This window comes from Lonchura striata, chromosome 2 (assembly GCF_050655825.1).
Source record: "Lonchura striata isolate lonStrDom1 chromosome 2, ASM5065582v1, whole genome shotgun sequence".
NCBI lineage: Eukaryota > Metazoa > Chordata > Aves > Passeriformes > Estrildidae > Lonchura > Lonchura striata.
Window position 1 is genome coordinate 24360747 of NC_140704.1, and position 24444 is coordinate 24385190.

General features: G+C 38.7%; 1 protein-coding gene across 1 annotated transcript in view; it reads left to right on the forward strand.

Annotated features, from left to right (window-relative positions):
• LOC110474736 (putative acyl-CoA dehydrogenase 6) overlaps nucleotides 1-24444 on the forward strand; it is a gene marked incomplete at its 5' end in the record, with an annotated part of 75479 nt that overhangs the window by 41943 nt on the left and 9092 nt on the right. The window contains 4 exons of the mRNA XM_085574137.1: nucleotides 3435-3564; nucleotides 8091-8197; nucleotides 14155-14322; nucleotides 19487-19660. Of these exons, the coding sequence (XP_085430263.1) occupies nucleotides 3435-3564; nucleotides 8091-8197; nucleotides 14155-14322; nucleotides 19487-19660 (579 nt within the window). The remainder of the gene's footprint in view (nucleotides 1-3434; nucleotides 3565-8090; nucleotides 8198-14154; nucleotides 14323-19486; nucleotides 19661-24444) is intronic.

Here is a 24444-nt window from a genome sequence, read left to right on the forward strand (position 1 = left end):
GTTTCTGTGCTCTCTGCTTTGGGCCTTATATTTTAATTGCTTTGTAAAAGAACTTGAAATCCGACAATGAATAAGATATTGTATTAGGCCATTTAGCTGCTGGAAGTTGTGCTATTATCATCAAAAATGTAACAATTTGAATATAGCTGAGTTGCCTCTTTTTACCTGTTTTCAGCTATAAAAGCAATAATGCAATAGACTTTCTGCCTAATTTAATCTACTTTGTGCTTTATTAATTTAATTTTCTTGCAAATTATAAATGGTAATGTAGCCAAATAATTCTCTAAAGGCCCCTCATCTCATTTTAAAGTAAAATGAAATATTTACCTACCCCAGAAATGTTTTATATGTGAGTATTTAAATATAATTTGTTATTCTTGATGTGGAGTTTTTTTTGGTGTGGTTTTTTTGCTGTTAATTTTTTGAGATTTTGTGTGTGTTTATTTGTATGTTTTGTAAAGCAATCAAATCTGGAATTAATTTGGTTTCTTGAACTATGGATTCTTCACCAAAATTTTCACTCCTATGTCAGGCGTGGTGTTTGCTCTTCTGAATTAAAATTTAATTGACCTATTAGCATTAAATCATAGAAGAGGTACTTCCAGGAAGTGGTGTTTGTTGATGAGACTGGTGAACACAAACCTACTACCACCAGCATATTGACTTTTTTGCAAATAAGGGTTATTTTAAAAAGTTCTTCCCTCCTCCAAAAAGAGTTATTCCCAAGTTCTGTTCCAAATAAAAATTGAACATTAATGTCATAAAACTTTTACCATCATCACTGAAGCAGATGGAAATAAGTCTGGTTGGTGGTTTTTTCCCAGATTAAGAGCCGAGTTCCATGACATGCAGGGAAATGTGCTCAGACCAGCCCCAGAATTGCTGCCTGGGGTGCTGGCGGTGGGTCTGCCAACACCAGGCTGCCACTAGGAACTGAGGAAAAAAGGAAATTTCTTTGGTGCTTGTAGCCAGCACTGTCTGCTGAAGCTGTGTGTGACACCACTGCAGCCTGGCTCAGTGTGGAGTGCCAGTTCTCCGAAGAGATGGGACACAGCTGAGTTTGGCCACGGCCTAAGTTACCTGAATTACCAGGGATATAATGGCACAGACTGCACTGAAAAATCAGTCTCCACTTTGATCAAGTATTCAGGGCTAAAAAAGACATTCCCTGTCATTGTCCAGCAAATCACTCACATTTCTCCATGAAGCTTTAACTTGGCTCCTGGAACAGAACTGACTAAAGCTTAGGTGTGGTCTGATTAATGGTTTTACCATTTGCTTTTGCCCTTCCTGCCTGCAGCTGTGGTTGTCTCTTGCATTATCTATCCCCAGATTATAAAACTTCAGGATTTTACCATCTCTTTGCCTGGCAGGACTTCCCTCTCCAGCTCCCAAAGCTTCATTCTGATCTTTTACTCCCTTTGTTCAGAAATTCTTTCATTGTTATCCCTTTAAAAGTTGACCTTTTTCAGTATTTTGTTTTTAAAGTGTACTCAGTAACTTATCTCAAATGACTGCAAGAAGAGTCTGTTTTGTGGTAATATACAAGGGACAAAGTGGTAGGGACAAAGAATGTCTCTAAACTGTATACTTGGATAAAGTAGCCCTTCTTTGAGTCAGTTTTGTGCATAACATTCCTCCTGGGAAGTTACTTTGGACAAATCAAGAAACTAAGGTTTCTTAAATTTCTGTGAAATTTAAGTGAAAGATGGGAATATAACTGCCTGGTAGACAAAACTAAAAATAAAATCAGTAATAACAGTAGTTTGACAATTAAATAAAATTATATAAAAAAAATCTAATTCTTAAAAGAATTTGTGAGGTGCCAGAACTGAGGTTGTCTATTATAACTCTGCTACCAAATTAATACAATCTCTCTAATTCCAGATATCTTTAAATAATTTTGGCTTTACGTACACATAGATTCCTTACTGCTTTTCAGAGCATTTATTTATTGATGGGGGCTGTGTAAAGGCAAGAAAATTAGATTATCTGTTATGTTAAACACATTTCCATATTGCTGATATGTTTCATTATACTGCTTAAGCTCCCAGTAGGCACTTTAATTTTGTGTGTATTTTTAAGAAACATTCTTTTCAAGCAAAAGTTTGGAAAAGTAGCAGTTTTTTAATTCTGTCAGTCTAGACTATTCAGTATGACCTAAGGAGAAGTGTTTTTTGGAAACTGAACTTTATGCTTAGCCTTTCCTATTGTATTTTTTCCTTTCAGCAAAGAAAGGATGCACAAAGATAGTTTTTGTGGGTTTAGGAAACAGATGATAGCATGCAAAGCCCCATGTTTATATGCACTGTGGTGTTTTGACCTTTATTTAATGGTATTTTTTGAAAACTTCAGAGCAGGTCAGTGAAGAGTGTACTCAGTGTTTGAGGTCAGCAAGTGAAAACAGACAAGGGTCATCTGCCCCTTATTGTGTGTGTGAGGGGTGAGGGTTTGTATCTGTTTATTCAAAACTTTTTTAGCTGGTCTTCAAAGGATCTAAAAGAAAAAAAAAAAAGAGGCAGCATTATCTAATCAAAGCTGCTCAGTCAACTAATGACGTCAGGTAGTAACCTTAACCTTCACTTTCTCACCATATTTCCTATGGACTATAAGCTATTTTATACAGCTAAAAATTACCTCATCCATCATAGCAATGTAGCCTTTTTCTGTGTTTCACTATGTAGTGGGTTTATCAGCACTGGGCATGGGAATGAGGTGAAGAATAATTTCTTCTTTAATTGAATTTGCAGATTGGAATGCTGGTGGGAGAGGGGCAGCAATGGGCTGTGCTGGCACCAGGTCAGTACCCCAGGCTGTCAGCTCCCTGGGAACAGAGGGCTTTAATCACTGCACAGATGGGTGCAGGGTGTGGAGTAAATGCATTCAGTACTGCAGTTGTGTCTAACATGCATTTTGAGCTAGAGCAGGAATTTAGAATAGAAACATGACCCGCGTGTGGTCGCGCTCCGTGCTGACTTGGCTGCTGTGTCTGAGAAAGATGATTGCATTGTGTGATGAGAGTGGATGTCAGGTGTTATCATGGGGAAATAAAAGCACTTATTACCTTGTGGTGTGATTTGTTCATATGACCTTGCTGTTGGAAAGAATAATTTTACCCTCTGGTATCATTTACAACAGCATGTCACTTATTCCTTCTGTTTCCAGTAAAAGTAATGAGGCTACATAGGATGCTCAGAAGTGACCTGATGTGCACATAATTAGAGCAGGTGTCATTCTCAGCTCAGTTCTCAATATTGTAGAGAATAATGTGTTTTGCTTTTGTGAAAGGGAAGCTGGTAATTGTCAAATACATAAAAATTAGCAGTTAAATTGCAGTTGGCAAGTCCTTGCAGTAGCAACATCTTTTTTTGTTGTTTTTCTTGTTGCTTATGGCAGTCTAGAATTTGAGAATCATAGATTTGTTTTTTCCTCAGAATATGGCGGCATGGGTTTGGACTTCTCCTATAATATTGCAGTGGCAGAAGAGCTGGGAAATATCCGTTGTGGAGGTATTCCCATGGCTATTGGAGTGCAAGCTGGCATGGCTACCCCTGCTCTTACAAGGTAATTTTCAGAAAGTTTGGTTTAGGCTAAAACCCAATTGTCATCAGTAGAAAAAAACAATACTGTGTAAATTTACTGTCTAGTGGCTACTCCGTAATGCCTGAGAAAAGAACCAACTCTTTACTTCTCTCAGTTTGCTTTAGAGGAGAAAATACTTCCACTTTTTTTTTTTTTTTTTAATGCTAGAATTATATTAATTATATGTTAAAACATAAACCTCATTGAGTAGTAAATGATATGTTTACAAACACAAAATCTTGGTACCAAAACCAATTTTAAAAAAGCAATTCCAGAATCCAATTTCTTCATGTCTGTCTTTTTTTCTTATATCCCAGTGCAGTAATACTAAAGATGCATTTAGTTGCAATGATTAGTATCAGTCTAATTCTGCTTTATAATTGCTCTTTTTCCAGCTTTGCAATGTGTCAGTCCTAAAGCTGTAGCACAAATATCATGCTTCCTAAATATGCCCATTCTAGGCAATTAATCATTTTTGTTTTTTTCATCAGCTACATCAGTGTTTCCATTTGAATCGCTTACTATCATTCAGGCTCCTACATTTTCTTAATCTGATTTGTTGTGGTTTTTTCCTCCCTCAATAAAAGTGACAGTTACCAACTTCTTAATGTAGGAGTTTTGCAGACACACTCTATCGTAACAGCAGTTCAAAACTAGAGTGGGGCAACTGGGTGATCCAGCAGTCTGCCCCTGGAATATGGATACACCTAAAATTCTGGAAGCTGAGGGTGGGAATTAATTTCTAATAATTATGTTGAAATAGGGAATTTCTCTGCACTAAACAGATATACAAGAAGGGAAGTTTTACTCAGAAGAACATTTTAGGGTTTTTTTGCTAACAAAAAAAATTGTTGACTTTTTTCCCCCATTCTGAATGAAAACCCCTGTAAATCTACTGTAGAGTCTGGAATATAAGCTTCATTCTCTTGGGATCTGCTTATCCTGCTGTATGTGTGACTTTGGAGGTCTCACCTACAACAAATTTTTCTTAAAAAATTTTCTTAAAGTTTTCTTCTCCTTTGTGTAATGCACCAAAAGCTTGCTAAATGCATGGAGTTCAATATGTCTCTTGCAACAGTGGCTTAACTATAGTCCCACTGAGAATAAGTATTTTAAAAGACTTCAGACAGTACTACCTTGCCCTCATGACAGCCCTTTATTCAGGGGTTTAAAGAAAATCTGTGGGTAAAAGAAAATGGGATTTTGTTCCATCGCAGTTTTTTGGCCTTCTGTTACTCTGTTCTGCTGTAGTAGAACAGTGAAGTTATGCATATTTGTGCTAATGAAATCCTAAACTGGAAGTTCTTGGAAAAGAAGAGTGAAATTGTTGTTAACTTGATGAAATCTTTAATTGAATTTGTATCTGCATGATTGAATTTTTCGTCCACTGCAGAGCCAATTACATGGGCTCCTTATGCAGTACAATTCCCCCCACACACATATAAAAGTGAAACTTGGTAATGAAAAGAGAAAGCTACAGGAAATTTTGCCTGTGTGCATCTTTACCTCATGCTGTGTAGTGGGAAGATCCCACCACTCCCAGGATTGCTTGTCCTGGGTCATGGATTTAAATGGCACCCATGTCCTGGATTGTTTCTTTAATAGTATCTGTGTACTGTGGGGATTCTAAACACGTTGTAGAGATAAGTCAGATTTTGCATCTTGATTATTCATTGTTACACAAATCAAACAATAATGTGGGAATCAACCATCAACCCATAAAAAAGCCTCTGTAGCTCTTTGGTGGCTTTCATAACTTTGAGCTTTGTTCAACATTCATCCAGCATATGTTGAGTGTACCTACAAACTAACTCCATGAATGTGATTCCTGTAATTCCCAGAGTCCCCTAAGTGAAGCAATAAGACTTTCTAAATTTAAGAACTAAATAGAAAATGCTTTGCCCGCAGTGATCTGACCTTTGATGGTTTGGAACATAACCTTCTGCCAGGTCTTTCAAATGCATTCAGATATAATACTGCCCTTGCTTGCTTACAAATAGAGTGGAGAAAGCAGCTCCTAGCTGAGGCAGTGAATTATATGCATTTCCCAGAGCTTATAGACATACCTGAAGTGTGTCACATCTGTAGTGATACCAGATCAGTTTAGAGCTGCTTATCTCAGCAGTAGGCAGTGAACTTTTTTTTCCACCCCCTGTTTTATATAGGCAAATAGTAAGGACAATGATGATTATTTAGTGGGAAGAGAATGCTTTTCTATTTCATCACTGATTCTTTCTCCACCCTTGTTAGCAGCATAGCTGGGAATTAATATAAAAAAAGTTGGCTTTACTATCTGATTTATTGTTTGCTGTAAAGAAGAGAAGCTGCAGCTGACAATTAGAAAATATAAACAGAACTGCGTGGATCACAGAAGTGTTACATCTGTATTTTGCCATGGTTTTACTTTCCTTTTACCCTCTAATTACAAGATTGTATACCACTGGAATTTCTGTCTTTGTTTTCATGACATTCCACCAATATTAGTTACAAAGTATGGAGCAAGAAAAGATGAATAAGCACTTTCACGCAAGTCAATGTGTCAGAATCTCACAGTTGTGTGAGATTTTATGTTGCATAGGATCAACAAGATTCATTGACTGTAGACTTGTGTGTATGTGTGGATACTCAAATGCATAGAAATATATTTTATGGTGATGCTAAGGCTGCACAGGTAATCACATGGGAAACTATCCTCTGGGGTATGGACCCAACCAGAAGGCAGACATGGTCGGGTCTGTCTTGAGTCCAGAGCATGATCTCCTTGAAAACAGAGTTTTCTAGTTCTGGAGCTGTTAAATTGGGAAGAAGTGGGTATTACATTTGTGCAAACCTGAGATTTTTCTAGGATGCATTTAAGATGGGTAAAATTTTACAAAAATGACATATTTTTAACACAAAAGCTAGCAGCTTAGCAAGAAGCAAGCTGTCTCCTGCAAGGCATGGAGACCCGCCATCTTCTGAAGATAGTGGTGCCCAACCAATTTTTTTTTTATTTTTATTGCAAAATAACATTTTCTATAACCACATTTTTGGAAAGAACTGAACTGTTTTCTGGAACTCAAAACAAAGAAAGACATCAAACAAAAAATATTATTCTAAGCAAAGTTTTTGCAATGAAAATCCTCTGTTGAAATGCTAAAGGTTAGCAAAGTTTCAAACATTAGAAAGCATTGCCAAAAATCACAACTATCATAATCTGATTGTCCATTTTGTTGGTTGGGCTGTTTGGGTTTTTTTTTTGATTGATGAATGTGCAGCTAGCCATACTTGATCATGCCCCATGAAAATTAAAAAATAAAGTATGCTGTCTAACAGACATGGGAACTTTGTTCCAGTATGCTAGAGGAAGGAGTAGGCCCTCCAAACTTGCTACTTGTAGTTATTTGGAATTGCTGCTGTGATTTTCAGCAGGGACAGGACCAGGAATTGAGCTCCTTGTGTGTACCAAGTGGAAGTGTCTGCCAGATCCCAGTCTGTTCTCTGCCTGTCCAGGGCTGGTTGGAGGGGATGACTTAGTCTTAGTTTGAATGGCACCACTCTTTTGGAAGTACTGGGACAATGTTTTAGAAGGAGACCCCAGTGAGGAGCTGAGTGGTGATGATGACCTGGGAAGCCTCACAACAAAGAGGAGGCTGAGGAGGAACTTGAATTTATGGATTCCTGGACACATAAGACATTTCATGACCCAAGGAATTTTTCAGTCACACAAGAAAGGTTCGAGAACCAGATCATGAACTCACCATTCACACTGCAAAAGGAAATCAGTGAATTCTAATTAGGACAAAATCAAGCATGAAATGAAATATGGCATATTTTGACTGGATACAGTCTTTTAAACAGCGGGAAAACAGCATGTGCCTCTTAACTGAATTTAAATACAGCCAAATGAAATTTTTGTGTTAAAATACCATCAAGAGTTTGCTGTTTCCCTTTTTTTTTTTTTTTTTTCTTGCGGAGTTAAAAGAACAGCTGGAAGAAGCATTAATGGATTTTACTGCATGATTTAAATGTAGATGTGAAATATAAATAATTTAAATACAGGTATTTGCAGATGGTGGCCAAAGATTTCACTCACCACTAAAATCTGGCAAAGAGATGGTGTAAAAGTCAGAAGATAAACAGAGGGCAGGTCCTCCATCCTGGTGGCTGCGTATTAGTGCGGGAGCATTGAGAGGAATCCTCAGGGGTTGTATTTATTAGACCTGGAACTTTTAAAGCAACAGTCATGTAGATAGATTTTGGGCATCTAGACCACACATTTCTGTGGGAGTAAGATGCCTGAACACTTTTTAAAGCTTCTTTGAAATGATTGTGACTGCACTTCTGGTGAAGACTTTGGAAGGTATCTTATTCTATCTTTTGGCTCTGGGACAGCTTTTTTTTTTTTTTTCCCTAGACATAGGAAAATTGATCTCTGTGTGGGTAGAACAGAATTTGTAACGAACTTCTGAATAAAATTTACCTTCATAGGGTTTTAATATCCTATCTTTTTTGTTATATTGTTGCAGGTTTGGTTCTCATGAGTTGAAAAAACAGTTCCTCGTACCAACTATAGCTGGTGATTTTGTGGCTTGCTTGGGAATCAGTGAAGATGGAGCTGGGTCAGATGTTGCAAGTAAGTTAAGCTAGCAAACTGACAGTTTTAGACAGCCTGATGTTTTAATGGAAAGGATCTGTTTTTCCTGACCCTTCACTTTGCCCTTGTCCTTTGTAAGAAACAAAAGGAAGGAAAGTCTGGCATGGTGAGGGCAAAAAGTAACATTCCAGGAACATAACACATACTTCTCATGCATCCAGAAGCAATCAATTTTAACATATCTTGTCAGGTGAATCAATGGAGTGACCTTGTGTATAGGCTGAGCACAACAGATTAATGCAGCTTTTTTGCTGGCCCCAGTTTTCTTCCAGTGCTGTCCTGCTCTGTCCAGGCTCACTGCTGGCAGGGGCACTCCACACCTCATCAGCTGCACAGCCAAATTCAGTCGTGCAGCTCCAGATGTACTGACAGGGAACACAGCCCCTTCAGCTGCACTGGAACTTGGGCTGCCGTGACAAAGACCTCTCCCTGAATGGGGGAAAACTACAGAGCCCCTCTCTTCTGAAAATGACAGCATCACTTTCACAATTATTTCCTCTTGTTCATCTTTATTTCACCTCAGCCCCTTCTGTCATTCCTGTGAAGCAAAAATATCTCTCAATTGGTGATTGCTTTATTTAGAGCTAATGAAGAATTTGCAATGTCCAGTTTATTATCTTTATGATTTAGTTACTTTGCATGCAACTGTTTTTCTTGGTTTAGTGCAAAAATAGGTTTAGAAACCAGGACAAATGAAACTGTTATTCTGAAGTGCCTGAGGCAGTAGAAAATTTGAGAAATTAAATCAAAACAGATACGGTAGAAAAGGAAAATATGTTTCCTTTGATGATGAATCATGGACTTCATGGAAAAAGGAGTGATAAGTGATTACTTTTAGAGGTTTAGCTGTTGGACAGAGCATGGCCAAGCTGACCACATTGTGTTCTTACAAATTAATGAGACGTCTTCCTGCAGACAAACTTGCCAAGTATGACAGACATTTTTTATCTGAGGAGTCCTATCACCTCCGTGACCAAACTCCTGTTGTTTTTTCAAGGCAAATAGATTAACATCCAGTGCTCAAGCAAGGGTGCAGCAGGTAGATTTCAAGAATGTTAATGTGGATAATGAGGTAATGGGACTAAATCTTCCTGCATAATTTATTGCTGTTTTCCTTTCTGGGTTAATTGAATTTGTTCTAAGAAAAATTCCATAATTTTAGTAGACTTGTTTATTAAAGAGTACTTATTAATAATGCTTAATTGTTATAAGTAATAAATATAAAAATATTAAATTTCAATATAATTAAAACTACATTATTGCTTGTTATAATTTAAATATTAATAAGATTTAAATAATCAATCTCATAATAGCACTTAATAATTTATTTATTAAAGTAATTATAAATTTGAATTTTACTAATGTAATAAAAACATCATTTATTTTAATAAGTGCCTCTCTAGTTTAATTAGGAAAATTACCAGAAAATTCTTAATATGAATTTAATTTTTTCTTTTGGATGCAGTGTTCTAGATAATAAGTAACATAAATATTCCTTCAACAGCATCTTGTTTATCATCTAGTTAAAGTGGTGTGATACACTTAGATGAATGCAGTTAAAAACTAATTTGGAATCAAAGAGGATTATCTACTGAACCTATGCTGCAGCTTGGACATACACTGCAGGATGAAATGAAAATACCTTTTCCCCCCTCCTGGAAGATTTGATCCGTGATATAAATGCCAAATCCAGCTTACAGTGCTTCTGAAGGGCAATTAAATGGACAAGTTAGGTATGAGCAGCAATAGCTCGTGTTTTGAGTTGCACCATTCTGCACCATCTCCAGATGGCCCAGCTGTAAACAGCCTGAGGTGTGTGAAACTGCACTTGGTGCTTCCTTTTGTTTCTGATGCTATTGGGATGTTTGTCTCCCTGAGAGAAGTGAAGGGGCAGAGCAGCTGTTCACAAGTGAATGTTGGGGACGTGCTTCTGCCATGTGAGTCAGTATATTTTAAACTGAAGGATGACACAGAATAAGGTATCTCTAACATTTTTTCCTGCAGTTCCAAAATTGCTGAAGGTGATAGGAACACAGAAGACAAAAACAATGTTTACGTGAGGATTGAAATGTGCCTCAAACTAATTTATTCAGAATTCAACGTAATAAAAAGGACTGTGTATATTAGTCTAATACAAAATTCATGTCAATATGAAAAAACATCTGTCTACTTTCAAGTTTGGTTTTTCTATATTGTCCATAGTAGTGACCATGTGAACCAAAACTAGCAGAGAGTTGGCTTGAGAAGAAAAAAACAGAACAGTACAGATGGTACAGAATGTGTCTTTAATTTCAGGATTCTGGTACTACACAGCATAAACATTTGTGTAAATTTGAATTATATTGTCTCATTTTATCTCACTCTTATTCCACAATTTATAGACTGTAGTCTGTGGGTATATATAAGACCACATCATGAAAAACACTTTTCTCAAACACATCCTCTAGCTTCAGGGAATGTTCAGGTATCTGCAGCTAGTAACTCTGTTGATGTCTACCTCTTAAACATAAGTATCTTTCTCCAGCCTTTCTTCTTTTCTGGATTGAGGTTGTCTTTTCTGAGCATGAAACCCCAGGATTTCACATGGTGTCTATAATGGCACAAATACATTTCCAACCTTGGTAGAAGTATTACACTCCAATACATGATGTTACACAACAGCTTGCAGACTTGTGAATCCTGTGATTAACTGTGGATCATCCTCATTACCAGTTTGCTATTGAAACATTGCAGGACTTAGCAATCACTTTTACTGCTTTGTGTCTGAGTGCCTGTCCTTGCCATGCTGAATTTGAAAACTCAAGATAATTATTTTCTTGCTGGGCCATACTTTAGTTGTCTGAGTTGGTGATGTCTCCCAAGTTTGTGTCACAGACAAATTTAATTAGTGTATTCCTATCCTTTTAAAGATCATTAATGCAAATATTCAGTAGGTTTTGTCCAGAGGTTGATATCCAAGGAGGGGCTTAACTAGTACATCATTCACTGTACATTCTGATATAAATTTTCTCTGTACATCAGAATTGCTTCTTTTTATGTAACCTGATGCAATTTCTGCTTCGCCAAGTTCCTTATGCACATTTCCACTTTTGTTCTAATTCTTATATTTTCAAATTTTAACTCACAGTTACCTAGTAGTGTTAATTTCACTTGCTTGGGTCCAATAGGATTTTTCTCTAGAAAAGCCTATTTCATAATAAATCAGGTTGGGTTTAAATAAGATACCATGGGTAAACTGAATTTTTTTTTTTTTTTAATTTCCAAAAATATTTTCAGGTTGTGCAGATTGCTAAAACCAGCAATCTCTTTTTTTACTAATTTCAGTTTCTATACACTCTTTTTTTTGTTCTGCTTTGTCAACCAAATTGTGAATCTGACTGTAATCTCTTGTGAAATATTTTTTAAAGTATCCTCTATATGCCTTTTTTTTTTTCTATCCTGTTTTCATTTCTGTGGTTGAAACAGTATTGTTTTCTACCACAATCTTCTTTGATTTTGTTGGTTTTCATCTGCAAGATTTAACTTAGTTCAACCTGCTGCAGTGCTTATATTCTAATCTCCAAATTGTAGCTTACTTTCATGATTAATCTTGTTCATTTCCTACAAGTAATTTCCTGATTTTTGAAGTGATTATTCATTCAGTTAGACATGAAGGTATTTCTTTAAAGTTTTGAGTTGTCTTTTTTTCGTGTGATGATGATGTAAATTTCAGGTATGTTGATCATACTTTACTTTAAGGATGTGTGTTTCTTATCTCTGACTGTAATACTGACCTTAAAAGGTGAAGCCAACCTTACCTTTAATCAAATCTATTTAAGCACATGGCTGGACTCGAGTGCAGTGGAGAGGAAAATTGAGGCTTGAATAGGTGTGATTTGAACAGTGATGTGACCAGCCCTGGCTGCTTGTATGGCATCCGCTGTATCATTCACCTCAGGTGATGCCTTGTGCTCTTCCCTAGAAGGGCTCCTCAGAGAATGATGGTTGTAAGAGTCAGTGGTATGTGCCTGCAAAAATGAGTTATGGAGCACCCACTGAAGTAGCCTTTTCCCAGAGATATGCTCTGTCAGGGAAAATAACTAGTGAAATATTCCAAATTATCTTCATAGCCATATTCCTGGGTCTACTTGACCATAGTGAATTGTTAAGTAGGTTTTCAAAGCCTGCTATATTTTAAACATATTATATATTACATATTTATTTGATCATCTTTATTAATCATCTCTAATTAAATAGAATCAATTCTTCACAAGATCATGTAAAATAGTTGTTTCTCAAGTGTTTGAAGTAAACTGTGAACCATTGAATCTGGAGTACTTGATCATTCTCATTAGTGAGGCATTTGTTCTTTTAATCTGTATTTGGGTGGTTAGTCCCCTGTGACGCCATGCCTGCAAGAACTATTTACATTTGTGGTAACATCACAGTGCTCATTGTTCTTTTGCAGACCTTCTATGGGACTTCTATCTAATCTCTTCAGTAGCTGTTCCATAACAAAGGGATGTGTGATGTAAATCACTGTGTATGCTCCCATCTTACCACTTCAGTACAGTCATATTTCTTATTCCAACTCTTGTGTGTCCTTCATTTATTATTTAGTCTCCATGTATATGAGTGTACAGTGTCTGTGTCCATGTATTATAAGTGCCAGTACTTTAGATTACTTAAGGTTCTTGGCATTCATTATTATACAGATTTTATATTGAGTCCCTTGGACAGATTTGCCATAGTCTTTTTATTGGGTGAATTCCTCTGTGTCTGCTGGTTTTATCTACATGATTACGATCTCTTTCCCTTGCTTACATTCGTTTAGCCATAGCTATATCCCATACTTCCTTATTTTATACCTTATATAATTTTCTCCCATCATTTTTCTCCTGTGCCTTCATTAATAAGACAAATTTTCAGCCATGCTGACCTCAGTCCCAGTTTATCTCCTAAATGAAGATCAGATACTTGGGTTTGCTTTTGGTTTATGTTTAGAGCCCTAGGGAGAACATGCATGTGCAGACTGAGGTGATTGCGTATGAAAGTGTAACCAGATTACTTAAACATGCCTGCCCACTCCATTTCTTGTCTGACTCCTACTCTCCAAGATCTATGGATCTCTCCCCTCTATGATCCCCCTTCAGTGGATGGTCTCTTATGGATTTCATAGCCTTGTTAGATTCACAGGTACTATTGGGCTCATACTGTTGGAGAGTCCTCATCAGCTGGGGTTCTTGTCAGAGAAGTTTGATTGCAGGGAAAAGAAGGGAGCCCTTTGGAAACTCTGCTGGAGGACATATAATTATTCTTTCTGGCTGTCTGTTGCAGCTAGGACTGTTTGCAGCATGATGTGAACCGTTGCAGATGAAAATAAGATTGTTTTTTGCCAGGGTGTATAAATAGCATGTGTTTAGAGTTCCTTCATGTCCAGACACTCATTGCAAGACTTGGCCTTCAGTAGTTTAGCAGCTTTGAACGTATTGCAGCACGGTGACCAAGAGCATGCAGGAAGTGCATGTTGGTTTATGTTTATGCATTCACAGATACCGAGGCTTGTGTTTGCTAAAGTCATGACTCTGGAATTAATGGCCTCCTCAGGACTAAGGTACACAGCAAGTGAAACTCTAATAGATCACCTCACAGTGAAATGCTTCTCTCCCAAGTTTTTGACCACCACATCTACTGAGGAAGCTTTCTGCTCTCATCTACTGGGATGAAGACTCCACCTAAAGGAATATGGGAGAAGTGGTCCTGTTTCCCTGGCTTGCCTTCCAAGTTTTCCAGACTGTTTTGCCTTATGTCCTGGAAGGGTTACAGGATAGGGGAGTATGAGGGAGAAGCAAATAGTTTTCTGTCTGAGAGCAAGGCAGTGACCCTGCCAGTCATACGTGGACCAATGTACCTCTCCTTCACAAGAATAACCCTTCATTTCCTGTGTTTTGAAATAGATATCAAGACATCGGCTGTGAGAAAGGGCGATGAATATGTCATAAATGGAGGTAAAATGTGGATTACGACTGGGAGCCAGGCAGACTGGATGTGCCTCCTGGCAAATACCAGCAAAGGACCTCCCCATCGAAATAAATCTCTCATATGTCTGCCAATGAATCTACCTGGTAATAACACAGAACTCTTTGTCTTCTCATTTGGTTTTTATTGGTGGTTTTTATATGCCTAATACAAGAAGGAAAGGTGTTTAACCAAAAATATATTTAGAGGAGTTGTTCAGATACATTTTCATGGCACTGATTCATAACCATATGAAAGTAAAAGGATAAAGAGTTTAGAGATTTCAAACTTGGGAAATACCTCTCAAGCCTGGTAGAAGAGAATTGCTGAAGAGAATTGCAGGCACATTCAGAGTGTTTCATGGCTGTGCTGTGCTGTGCAAAGGGATCCTTTCACCAGGGCACTATTGCCAGTTAAATTATAAAAATAGTCTAAGAGTTAAATGTGGGCTGGAGTGAAAGATTGAAATATCTTGGAAGCAGGGATTTGGTTTTGAATAAGACTAGCAATTCAGGTGAAGACATGGAAGAATTACTGCCTGAGCTAAGGCTACCAGTTTCAGTGGTACATCCACACAGTGTCTGTTCCTGAGCAATCTGCAGACCTTGCAGAATGCACAAGTGCTGTATGCATAAAGAACATCATCCAGAGAGGATGCAGTTAAGATTGTGCTGGTGGGGATCTTTTGCAGTTCTGACACCTGTTCAAAAGTTTTTAAACCTTTTCAGTTTTGACTCATTTTAATGTTTAAAAATATGCAACATATTAATTTATGTGCAATATAATATATAGTATATTTAATTTTAATTTTAATTAATGTTTATTTTATGCAAATAAACCATTAACAATTCAATAGTTTTTAATAGTTATTAAATCCAGAATAATGTATATTAATATATTTATATATAAGGTATTTATACTCAGGGCTTTTTTGTTCATTCAATTCAGAGTATTTTACACACAAAGTATGTGCCATTATTGACATTTCACATGTAGGAACACCACCATAGCAGTGAAGTGAATGTCTCTATGTTCACTTAATGGATTAGAACAAAACCCAGGTCTCCAGTGTCGCAAAAGAGGATGATGAGGGCTTCTTAAGGGAATGTCTTTTAAGTGAATTTAAGCATGGAGTAAGTCAAGCAAGTGGGAATCAAGCAAGCCTTGGGAATCAAGCAGGTTCTGAGTGAACTGAGTGAACCTCTGCTCATGCAAGACATGCTTTGAATGGGAGCTCATGGAAGACAGACCTGAACTTCTTCACTAGTGGTGAACTTCATTCTTATTGTGAAGTGATGAGCAAACATGTAACTTGCAGCCAGAATTGCTCTGAATTTCCAGGTAAATTCTCTTATCAGCCATCTGCTGATAAATAAATGAAGTCCTTCTTGTGATTTTTCATGGAGGGGTCAGAATGCAAATGCAGTACTTCTTCTCTGAGATCAATCTTCCTAAAACAACAAAGCAGCTGACCCAGAGTTAGTGGCAGCTAAAATACACAGAAATTGGATTAGATGTTTTCAGCTACTTGGCTTACTCCAAAAAGACATGAATTGTCATAGCTCTAGGAGAGGGGAGATGTTAGATCTCACAGCCTACACACATATCTTCTTTACCTGCATTAAATAGATGTAGAGCAGAAAAATTATCTGAGACCTTATTCTGATCTGCAGAAGTGTAGAAGTCTCCCTAGGAGCAAAATTTGTGCTCCTCAAAATGCATGTGTTTTAATTCTTTTGTGATGATACACATATTTATCTCCAAAGGGGTCACAGTACCAAGATTGGCGACCTTTTGAAATGAAGTATTAAGACTGTTGATTGTACTCTTTGGGTGAGTCATATCAGAAGTGAGATTTTTCAGGAAGCTCATCTGGCTTGATACATCCTAAGGATGTCTGTCTGCTAAAGATTGTGCTCCATGGAGGGCAGCAGACCAAGGCTGTACAGGAAGCGTCTGGAGGACATCACAGAATGATGCACTCTCAAATGCCCGTGGATGTTTGTGTGTCAAAGCTCAAAAACAACTGCAATGGAGAGCAAATGTGCTGTATCTGACTCAGCTCTGCAGGCACCAGCCTCTATGGCTGGGTGAGAAAGGATCTGTGGTGTATTTTTGCTAAAAATCTAAGTTGTTTTGTATTTATATAGTGTGGTGGGGGACAAAAGAGAGAGAAAAAGTTTCCAAGTCTGAAAATTAATTATTAATTTCAACAATTGATAGTTTATTGGCTAGACATAATAGGATTTGCTTCTTCTAATTTTAGGTATATATACACTCTAATCTGGGCTGAAGTAAACCATGGTCTAGCTTTGATAGACACTGCTGAATACATCTCTCATAAAGGAAGTTTGGATAACAGCACCATGGATGCACAATAGATATCCAAATTAGGCGAATACTTCTCATACAATAACAATGTCTTAGAAAAGCAGCTGAATTTTTCATATAATGAAATAGAACCTAGTAAGCTGCAAAATGTCTGTGTGTAAGGTATATAGACAAATGGCTTGCAGCCCTGATATGGTAACTGTTTTGTCCTCTGGTTTGTCCTCTGAGTCCTCAGACAGCTCTAGGGGAGATTGCAAGGAGGAGTTAATAAGGAAAAGAACAACCATGAAAAGAGTGTGTTTCTTGGATTGCAATTTAAAGTGTTTCCATTTGTAATGGCACTAAGTGGTGTCAGGAGACAGCAACTGCCTTTCTCTCAAGATAGAATACAGGAAATAAAAGAGATTGTCAGAAGGCTGGAGGAATGGGAGAAAATGAAAAATCAAAGACACTTGGGAAGAACTGCCCAGGCAGAGAAATAGCAATCCATCTCAATGATACTGGTTCAAGTAGCTCAAATGTGTGTTGGAGTGATTTTGGTAAGTCAGGCGCTTGGCTATAATAAATTCAGATTTGTGAGTTATTGTGTGTAATTTATTTAATACAGGTGAACACCAGGAGTTATCTGGACCAGTAATTTCTACCGCTGCTGGTCATTTTCCATTTGTAGTACCCCTTAGGAAGAGAAGGAAGATAATTACAGGAAGGGAGATTTTGATGCCCCCGTAGTGGCCAGAGATAATTATGTATGATTGTCTTCCATGATGTAAAGCATGTGCTAGCCTCAGAAGAGACTGATGCAGCTTGGACTCCTTGTGAGTGACAACCATGAATTAAGAGCAAGTGAAGCTGATAGGGCATGACAAAGGGGGATGCTGCTGGACCCAGGAAAATTGGACACTCAATCCAGTCTACTGGTAGAAATCATCAGCATATTTAGCTCACTAACCAAGCCTGTAAGAGCTTTCTTCAATAGTGGTTGCTGTATGTGGATCTGGGAAGTCAACAACAGGATTGATTTAGCAATATAATAATGAACTGGCAGCAGTTGTGCTTTCTTAAGAAGAATCCTTTTAAACCACCCACTAGCAAGAGCAGTAAGTGCATCTTCATATGGGTGAGGAGCAGTGATTGCATAACGCCAGTTGGCTTTAGACCATACATGATGTCTGCAACTCACAAGGAAGCCAAATAGCAGTATTTCCAATGGGAAACAATGTTCCAGATTTCATCTGGGCTTCTAAGTTTCCCAGTGCATGATTATGGAGCTGTGTTTTTAATATGGAAACAAACTACAAATGCTTTTTTGGCTGACTGAGTACAAATTGCTGGATAATTTTCAATTCAAAAGTCAAGAATTTTTATACCTCTGTCCTGATTTTATTCCTACATTGATCATATATCAAAGCAAGTCTCCCTAATACATAATCTGGTTACAGATTGGTTGGTGGAGAAAAAAATCTTGAGTGCAACTTGTGGAAGTCTATGTGAATATTGTTCTCAGAGAAGTCTTGGCAATTGTAAATACTGTCAGTATTTCATCTCTGTGAAGAGATGAAAATTTCCACAACCTTATTCAGTGCAGCCAGAGAGAGTAAATGTGAAGGAAATTACTGCCAACTTCTTCTGCCTACAAAAACCAAAGTAATTTTCATATGTCTGAAGGCCTCCTGTGAGTAAAGGGTGAGATGTCTGTATTAGTTCAGAAAGAGATGTTTTCTAAAAGCTGTGAAGAATAGCAAGATACAAACAGAAGGACCAGAACAATCTGTGTGGTGACCAACCGGCTTCTACTGAGCCGTGCCAGAGAGTAGTAGAGGATTGAAAAAGAATAAAGAGGAAAATAAGAACAGAATACCTCCTCATCATTAAGCTGGTTGGAATAACATGTGCGTGAGTAGTAAAAAGCTTTGGTTTTCTGGTGAAGATACATATGCTGAGTTGGAGGACCGTTTTGCTACACATGCAGACTTGTCAGATGTAATTACCTTGTTATGCACAAATCCTTATGCCTGGTTGTTGTCCTCCTTTTACTTTTGAAACTTTCTTGACTTTCACCCTGAATATTTGAATTAACTCCAGATCAACAGGGAGATAAAAGCTGAAGACAGGAGAAATGCCACGAGAAAACAGTGGATGCCTGTTAAACTCTCATGGCATAGGGGTAAGCTATGCAAGGAAGAACTTGTAGCTAAGAAAAACCAAACAACAGGAAGGAGTCCTGCCCTTCCTGAGGGTTCAGGTAGCTGAACCCTCATGTGGCCAGACCTGAATGAACCAGGTTCATCTTCAACAGACCAATGCACATGGGGTCAGAGTCAGTGCTGTCTAGAGAGGTCTGTGGAGAAGCAAACCCTCCTCACAAAAATACACACATGAAAAGTCAGAGTGATCACTGTACCAGAAAAAAACAGCATAGGCTAGGAAGGGGAGGATAAATGAAGAAGAGAGGGAAGGAAGAGAATTTCAAGGAGAAATACTCTTAGCTTCAGCTTAAAATACAGCTCTGTTTTTGTCCTTACTGAATATTTGTGTACTGTTTCATAGCAGTGCAGGCACTTGGCAAATATTGCCAAATTGAATTTCAGCATTTTATTATAATGCTAAATAAAAATCAAACATAAACAAATAAATATTGCATTGTTTGAAGATCTGTGTGGAGCCAGTTTATTATGAATAGTAAATATTCATTATTTGGGTACATAATGAAAATTTTCTCATTTGCTGGTTTAGTAAAGTGGAAAACCCTTTTAAAATAGGATTTGGGCCACTTTACTCCAGAATATTATTATATTTTTCCTAAAGGTAGGTTTCACTGTTGTTTTGGAACATACATTCACATCTGCAGACTTTTCTTTCTGACAACAGTGTATTTATTCATAGTGCTTCTATTTTTGGTGGCCTTTCTCATACCCCTTTCTCATATGCCTTTCTCTTCAGGCATTCTTGTTGCTAAAAAGATAGACAAACTAGGTATGAGGTCATCGGACACAGCTCAGATCTTTTTTGAAGATGTAAGAGTCCCCTGCAAGAACCTCATCGGTGAGGAAGGAAAGGGTTTTACATACCAGATGTTGCAATTCCAAGAAGAGCGGCTGTGGGGAGTAGCGACTGGTAAGTCATCGTTCATGCTTCTGCAGCCAGGCAGAGACACAGGGGTCACTGTTTGCATCACTAACAACACTTTTCTTGTAAGTTGCAATGACCTTTTAGGATCTGTTTTTTAAATAATAAAAAACAGCCTGGATACAGACAATATTCCCTTTCTGTAGAAAAATTCCTTTTTCTGTAGAAAAACCTGGAGCAGAAAATATTTTGTGAGCCATTTCAGAGGCTCTTTTTGCCTTGTTTCTTTTTCTTGGTGCTACTCTGCTGATAAGAAAATATGGCATCATGTTATGTCTATTACAAATATAGTGCAAAGGCTATCAAAATATCAACATGAACTAGAAGGATGCTGACTTTTCCTGTAGTACAGTGCATTATCATGCTGATCATGGATTTTAGAAAATTAACTTATTGGCTGCATAAAGTTAAGTGGCCCGTGCGGATGTCAGAGCTTTGTTTTGCAGATGTTTTACATCTGGACATAAGTGGTACATTCATTTCCCTGAAGTTATGTCATCACAGAATTTATGTTACTCAGAACTCAGGCTATACTCAAATCTATGTATTTGGGTTATATGGATTCTGGATATTCCAGGAAACCAGATCCAAGTCTGAATTGTCTACTTTCAGCCTGCAAACTTTCTCCCTACCACTCAGTGTTTGGTTAAATATAATGTGGTTCACTGTAAGAAGATTGGTCTTCTTTAGATTCCAGGGTTGTCTAAGTAATGTCACTGTATTCACACTCCTGTGCATTCTGTCTTTAACTGTCTGTGTGTGGCTGGGGAATTGAGCATTTTAAGAAGTGGTGTTTTGATTCAGTGAACAAATAAAAAAAGCACTCACTGCTTTGGGTTCATCCCAGACCAAATATTTTGGAGTTCAAATGCCTTTTAAAAAAAATCGTTTATTGAGACAAAGTTCTTAGTTCAGCTTGAGATAAATAGGACATGTGAGAGTAGTTTTGGCAAAGGACAGGAGGTGACACTTGCCAAGGCTGTCACTGCAGACTCAGGCAAGCAGGAGTTGTGATCCTACCACAGCTCTGCTTTAACTGAGGTGTATACAGACTGCAAGGATGTGCGTTGTGCATTTTTATTCTCAGTTTGAAGTCTAAATTATACAGACCATAAGAAGCTCTGGGCCGCAGCGAGACTCCCCAGGCAGCATTAGTCATGCCCCGGGCGAAAGTGACGCGCACTGACAGCATCAGTGCACACAGCCCGGCAGGTTAGATCACTCCTCTGAAACCACGGGCAGCTTGGTACTCTCCAGTCTTGCACAACTGCCTGCCTGTCGCTGTGCTCTGCCAGGAACTGCAACACCAGGTTGCAATTCATTTTTTTTGTCCAAAACAACGCAGCAGGAGCAGGTGAACGCTTGCCCTGGATGAGCAGCGTGGGAAGGGCATTTCTCCTTGCCTGCTATGGCCAGGCAGGGGACAGCAGGCAGGAGGAGTCTAGGAGCTCCCCAAGGAGAGGGCACAGCCTTCTGCAGTGGCTGCTGTGTAAAACCTTGCTGGACCTCTTGGGTTTGCTTTTTTTCAACTATCTGATGTAAAATGCATAAAAGCACTGGCAACAGGGACAAGACCCATGGTTTGGGGCAAACTGAAATCTTCAGGGATCTCCAATTGTAAACACAAAAAGGACTAACCAGTGTTCAGAAGGGAGCTCAGTACTCGATGGGTGCAGTTTGTTGTATCACAGCATCTAGAGGAGTTAATGCAAATAGTTTTGCGTATGTTCAACCATGACTGCTCAGGTGAAGGCTCAGATATATGAAACTAAGTGCCTTCATCAGTTTTGGGATTAAGTCTGCATTTAACCCTGTTTAACCCTGGTCTTCACTTCTGCCCCTCAGTAGGACATTTCTGTTCCTTCCCAGTTCATGACTGTGACACTGAAAATCATCAGTCTGCTTTTAGATACTTTAGGGACCAATCCTGCTTTCCTCACTTTAACTTGGAAAAGGCAGTTGACTGCCATTCTCGTCTGGTTTTCCTTTCTGGGTGTTATATTTTTGTGTTTGGGGGTTTTTTGTTCTGTTTCTCTTTGTTTGGTGGGGGGGTTTATGTATTTTTAGTTTAAAGTATCGCATGCTCTAGACTTCTTTTTGTTTATTAATTATCTCCTTTGTGGCCAGTATCTTTCTTCACTTGTTTTCTTTTTTCTTTTAAAATCTATTTGCAATCAAACAGGTTTAACATACAAATGGAAAACTAGCTTCCTGGAATTGCAAAATTTGCTCCTAGGTGTGGTCTCTTCTTCTGAGTGACATATCCTCAAAGGCATTGGTCAAAGTCACTGTGTTTCTTGCTTCATTGAAAGAAAAAAGGTGCCACGTGTATCCCGTGTTGTGACACTTGGTAAACACTTTGAGGGCCTGTTGCACTGATCACAGGAAAATAATGTTGCTATGGCAAAAAAAGCAAACAGTTGTGTTGTGAATTGCTTAGCTCAGAGACAAAGAGGGAATTCAGTGTGCATGTGAAAGCAGAATGGCACTTTTCTAATTACATGTATTTGCTCCTGCAACTTCAGTTTCATGAGCACCATTGAGTCACAGCCAGTAAGTGGATGACAGATCCTTTTGCATGGGCAACACACATCCTTAAAAATCAGATTGCTCAGCTTAGAGCTCACTGTACGTTTCATTAGAGAATGATCAGTCACAAACTAAGAAAAAGATATTAATTCCTTTTCTTTTGGGAGGAAACAGCAACAAGACAAAGTGTCTTTACAGTGAGCAGAAATTTCAAGTGGAATAGTATAAGTTGGACGGAGATACAAGGAAAAGTTTATTCTGCATTTGGCAACTTCAAGTGCTTTCACAATTCTCAGCTGTGTGGTAGGCCATGCATTCCTTAGGCTGCCCTAGAGTGACATTTCCTGCATGCTGTCAGTTGAAACCCATGGGGCTAAGTTTGTCTGAGGATGTGGGGAGCATTGTATAAGAAAAGGAAACAAATCCACAGAAAAAGAGGGTTGTTCCCTATATGAATGGCATTGCTCTGAATTCATATGACTGGCAAAGTGTTGTGTGCTGTTATCTTGTTGAACACAGCTGTTGGCTGTCATGGTACTCATGATGGGCTGTGTTTTGGTGCTGTTTGCTACACAGCCAAGCTTTGCCATGTTAGAGCTGTGCTCAGAGCTCTGAGTACCTGTCATCAGCATCACAGAATGGTTTGGGAAGGGACCTTTAGCATTCATCACATCCAACCCCTCCACCATGAGCAGGGACATATTTCACTAAACCAGATTGCTCAAAGCCTATCCATCCTGGCCTTGAACATGTCCACGGAATGGATGTGTCTTGGGGCACCCACAACTTCTCTGGGCAACATGTTCCAGTGTCTCACCACTCTCATCAGGAATATCTTAAAATCATAAGACCAGTAGAATGGTTTGGGTTGGAAAGGACCCTAAAGATCATGTAGTTCCAGTTCCAAAACATTCTTCCTTTTGTTTTCTCTAAATCTACATTCTTTCAATTTAAAACCAGTTCCTCTTGTCCTGATACTACAGGATCTGGTAAAAACTCTGTCCCTATCTTTCTTATAAGCTCCCTTTATATACCAAAAGGCTGCAACAAGGCTTCCCCAGAGGCTGCAGTGCTCTAGGCTGAACAACCCCAACACTCTTAGCCTGTCCTCATGGGAGAGGTGCTCCAGCCCTTTAATCTTCTTCAGGACCCACCTCTGGACCCAGTGCAACAACAGATCAATGGCTGTTTTGTACTGTGGGCTCCAGAGATGGATGCAGTATTCCAGATGGGGTCTTGGGAGAACAGAGTAGAGGGAGAGAACCATGACCCTTGACCTGATGACCTCTTTTGAAGCAGCCCAGGACACTCCTTAGAGTTCCTCTATTTGTTTCTGTGTGCAAATAATAGTTCCTGAAATAAGAACGGCAGTAATGGCAGCAAAGGAGGAGGATGGATCAGCAGGGGCAGAAAAGCAGCAGTGGATTGGAGAGGTGGACACAGTGTAAGAGCAGTTTTCCCAGAACCCCAGTCTGAGCCATGATGTGTGGTGACAGCCTGAGCAGAGTCTGGCTAAGTCCCTTCATGATCTTTAGACCTTTTGCAAGCAGGACCTAAATGTTTTCTGTCCTGTTTCTTCCCACCTGATCTTGCTCCTGCCTCCTCTTTGCTGTTCCCATCCCTCTTTCCCTGGTGCTGGACACTGGGAACAACACAAGCCATGCTGGAGCACCTTGCACTGACAGACCAACACAAGATTAATCCCTCATCTTTATCCCTTCCACCTCCCTTCTGTTCTCCTAGCACTGGCATGTACTGTTTAGTTCCCCACCCATCAGCTCAGACTTTGCTGTATTCTTCCCAGATTTCAGTCCAAGGGAAAGGGACAAATGGTGCCTGGATACTCCTTGCTCTTTCTTTACACTTCTCAAGCTGGAGACCATAGACATACAAATAAAAAATTAACTGCTATACATGCTACAGTGTTGTGTGACACTGTCCTTTGGAAGGGCAGTATTTCTATTCAGGAGATGTTTCTGAAAAGAGAAAATTATTTTCCTATCCAGAAAGCCAGAATTTGGGTGACAGCATTGTGTGTTAACACAGAAGAAATGAGGATATTACTGTATATGTTCTTCTGAAAAATAAGCATTGAGGTTAGTTGTATGAGAAAGGAGGAGAAAATATTTAGGTAGTGAGAAAAGCCGATCACCCTATGGAATGTGGAGACATAATGTGAAAAGTGGCGCTCTGGAAGTGATAGAGAATGATCATGGCAGGGGAAATTAGTGGGATGCAGAGTC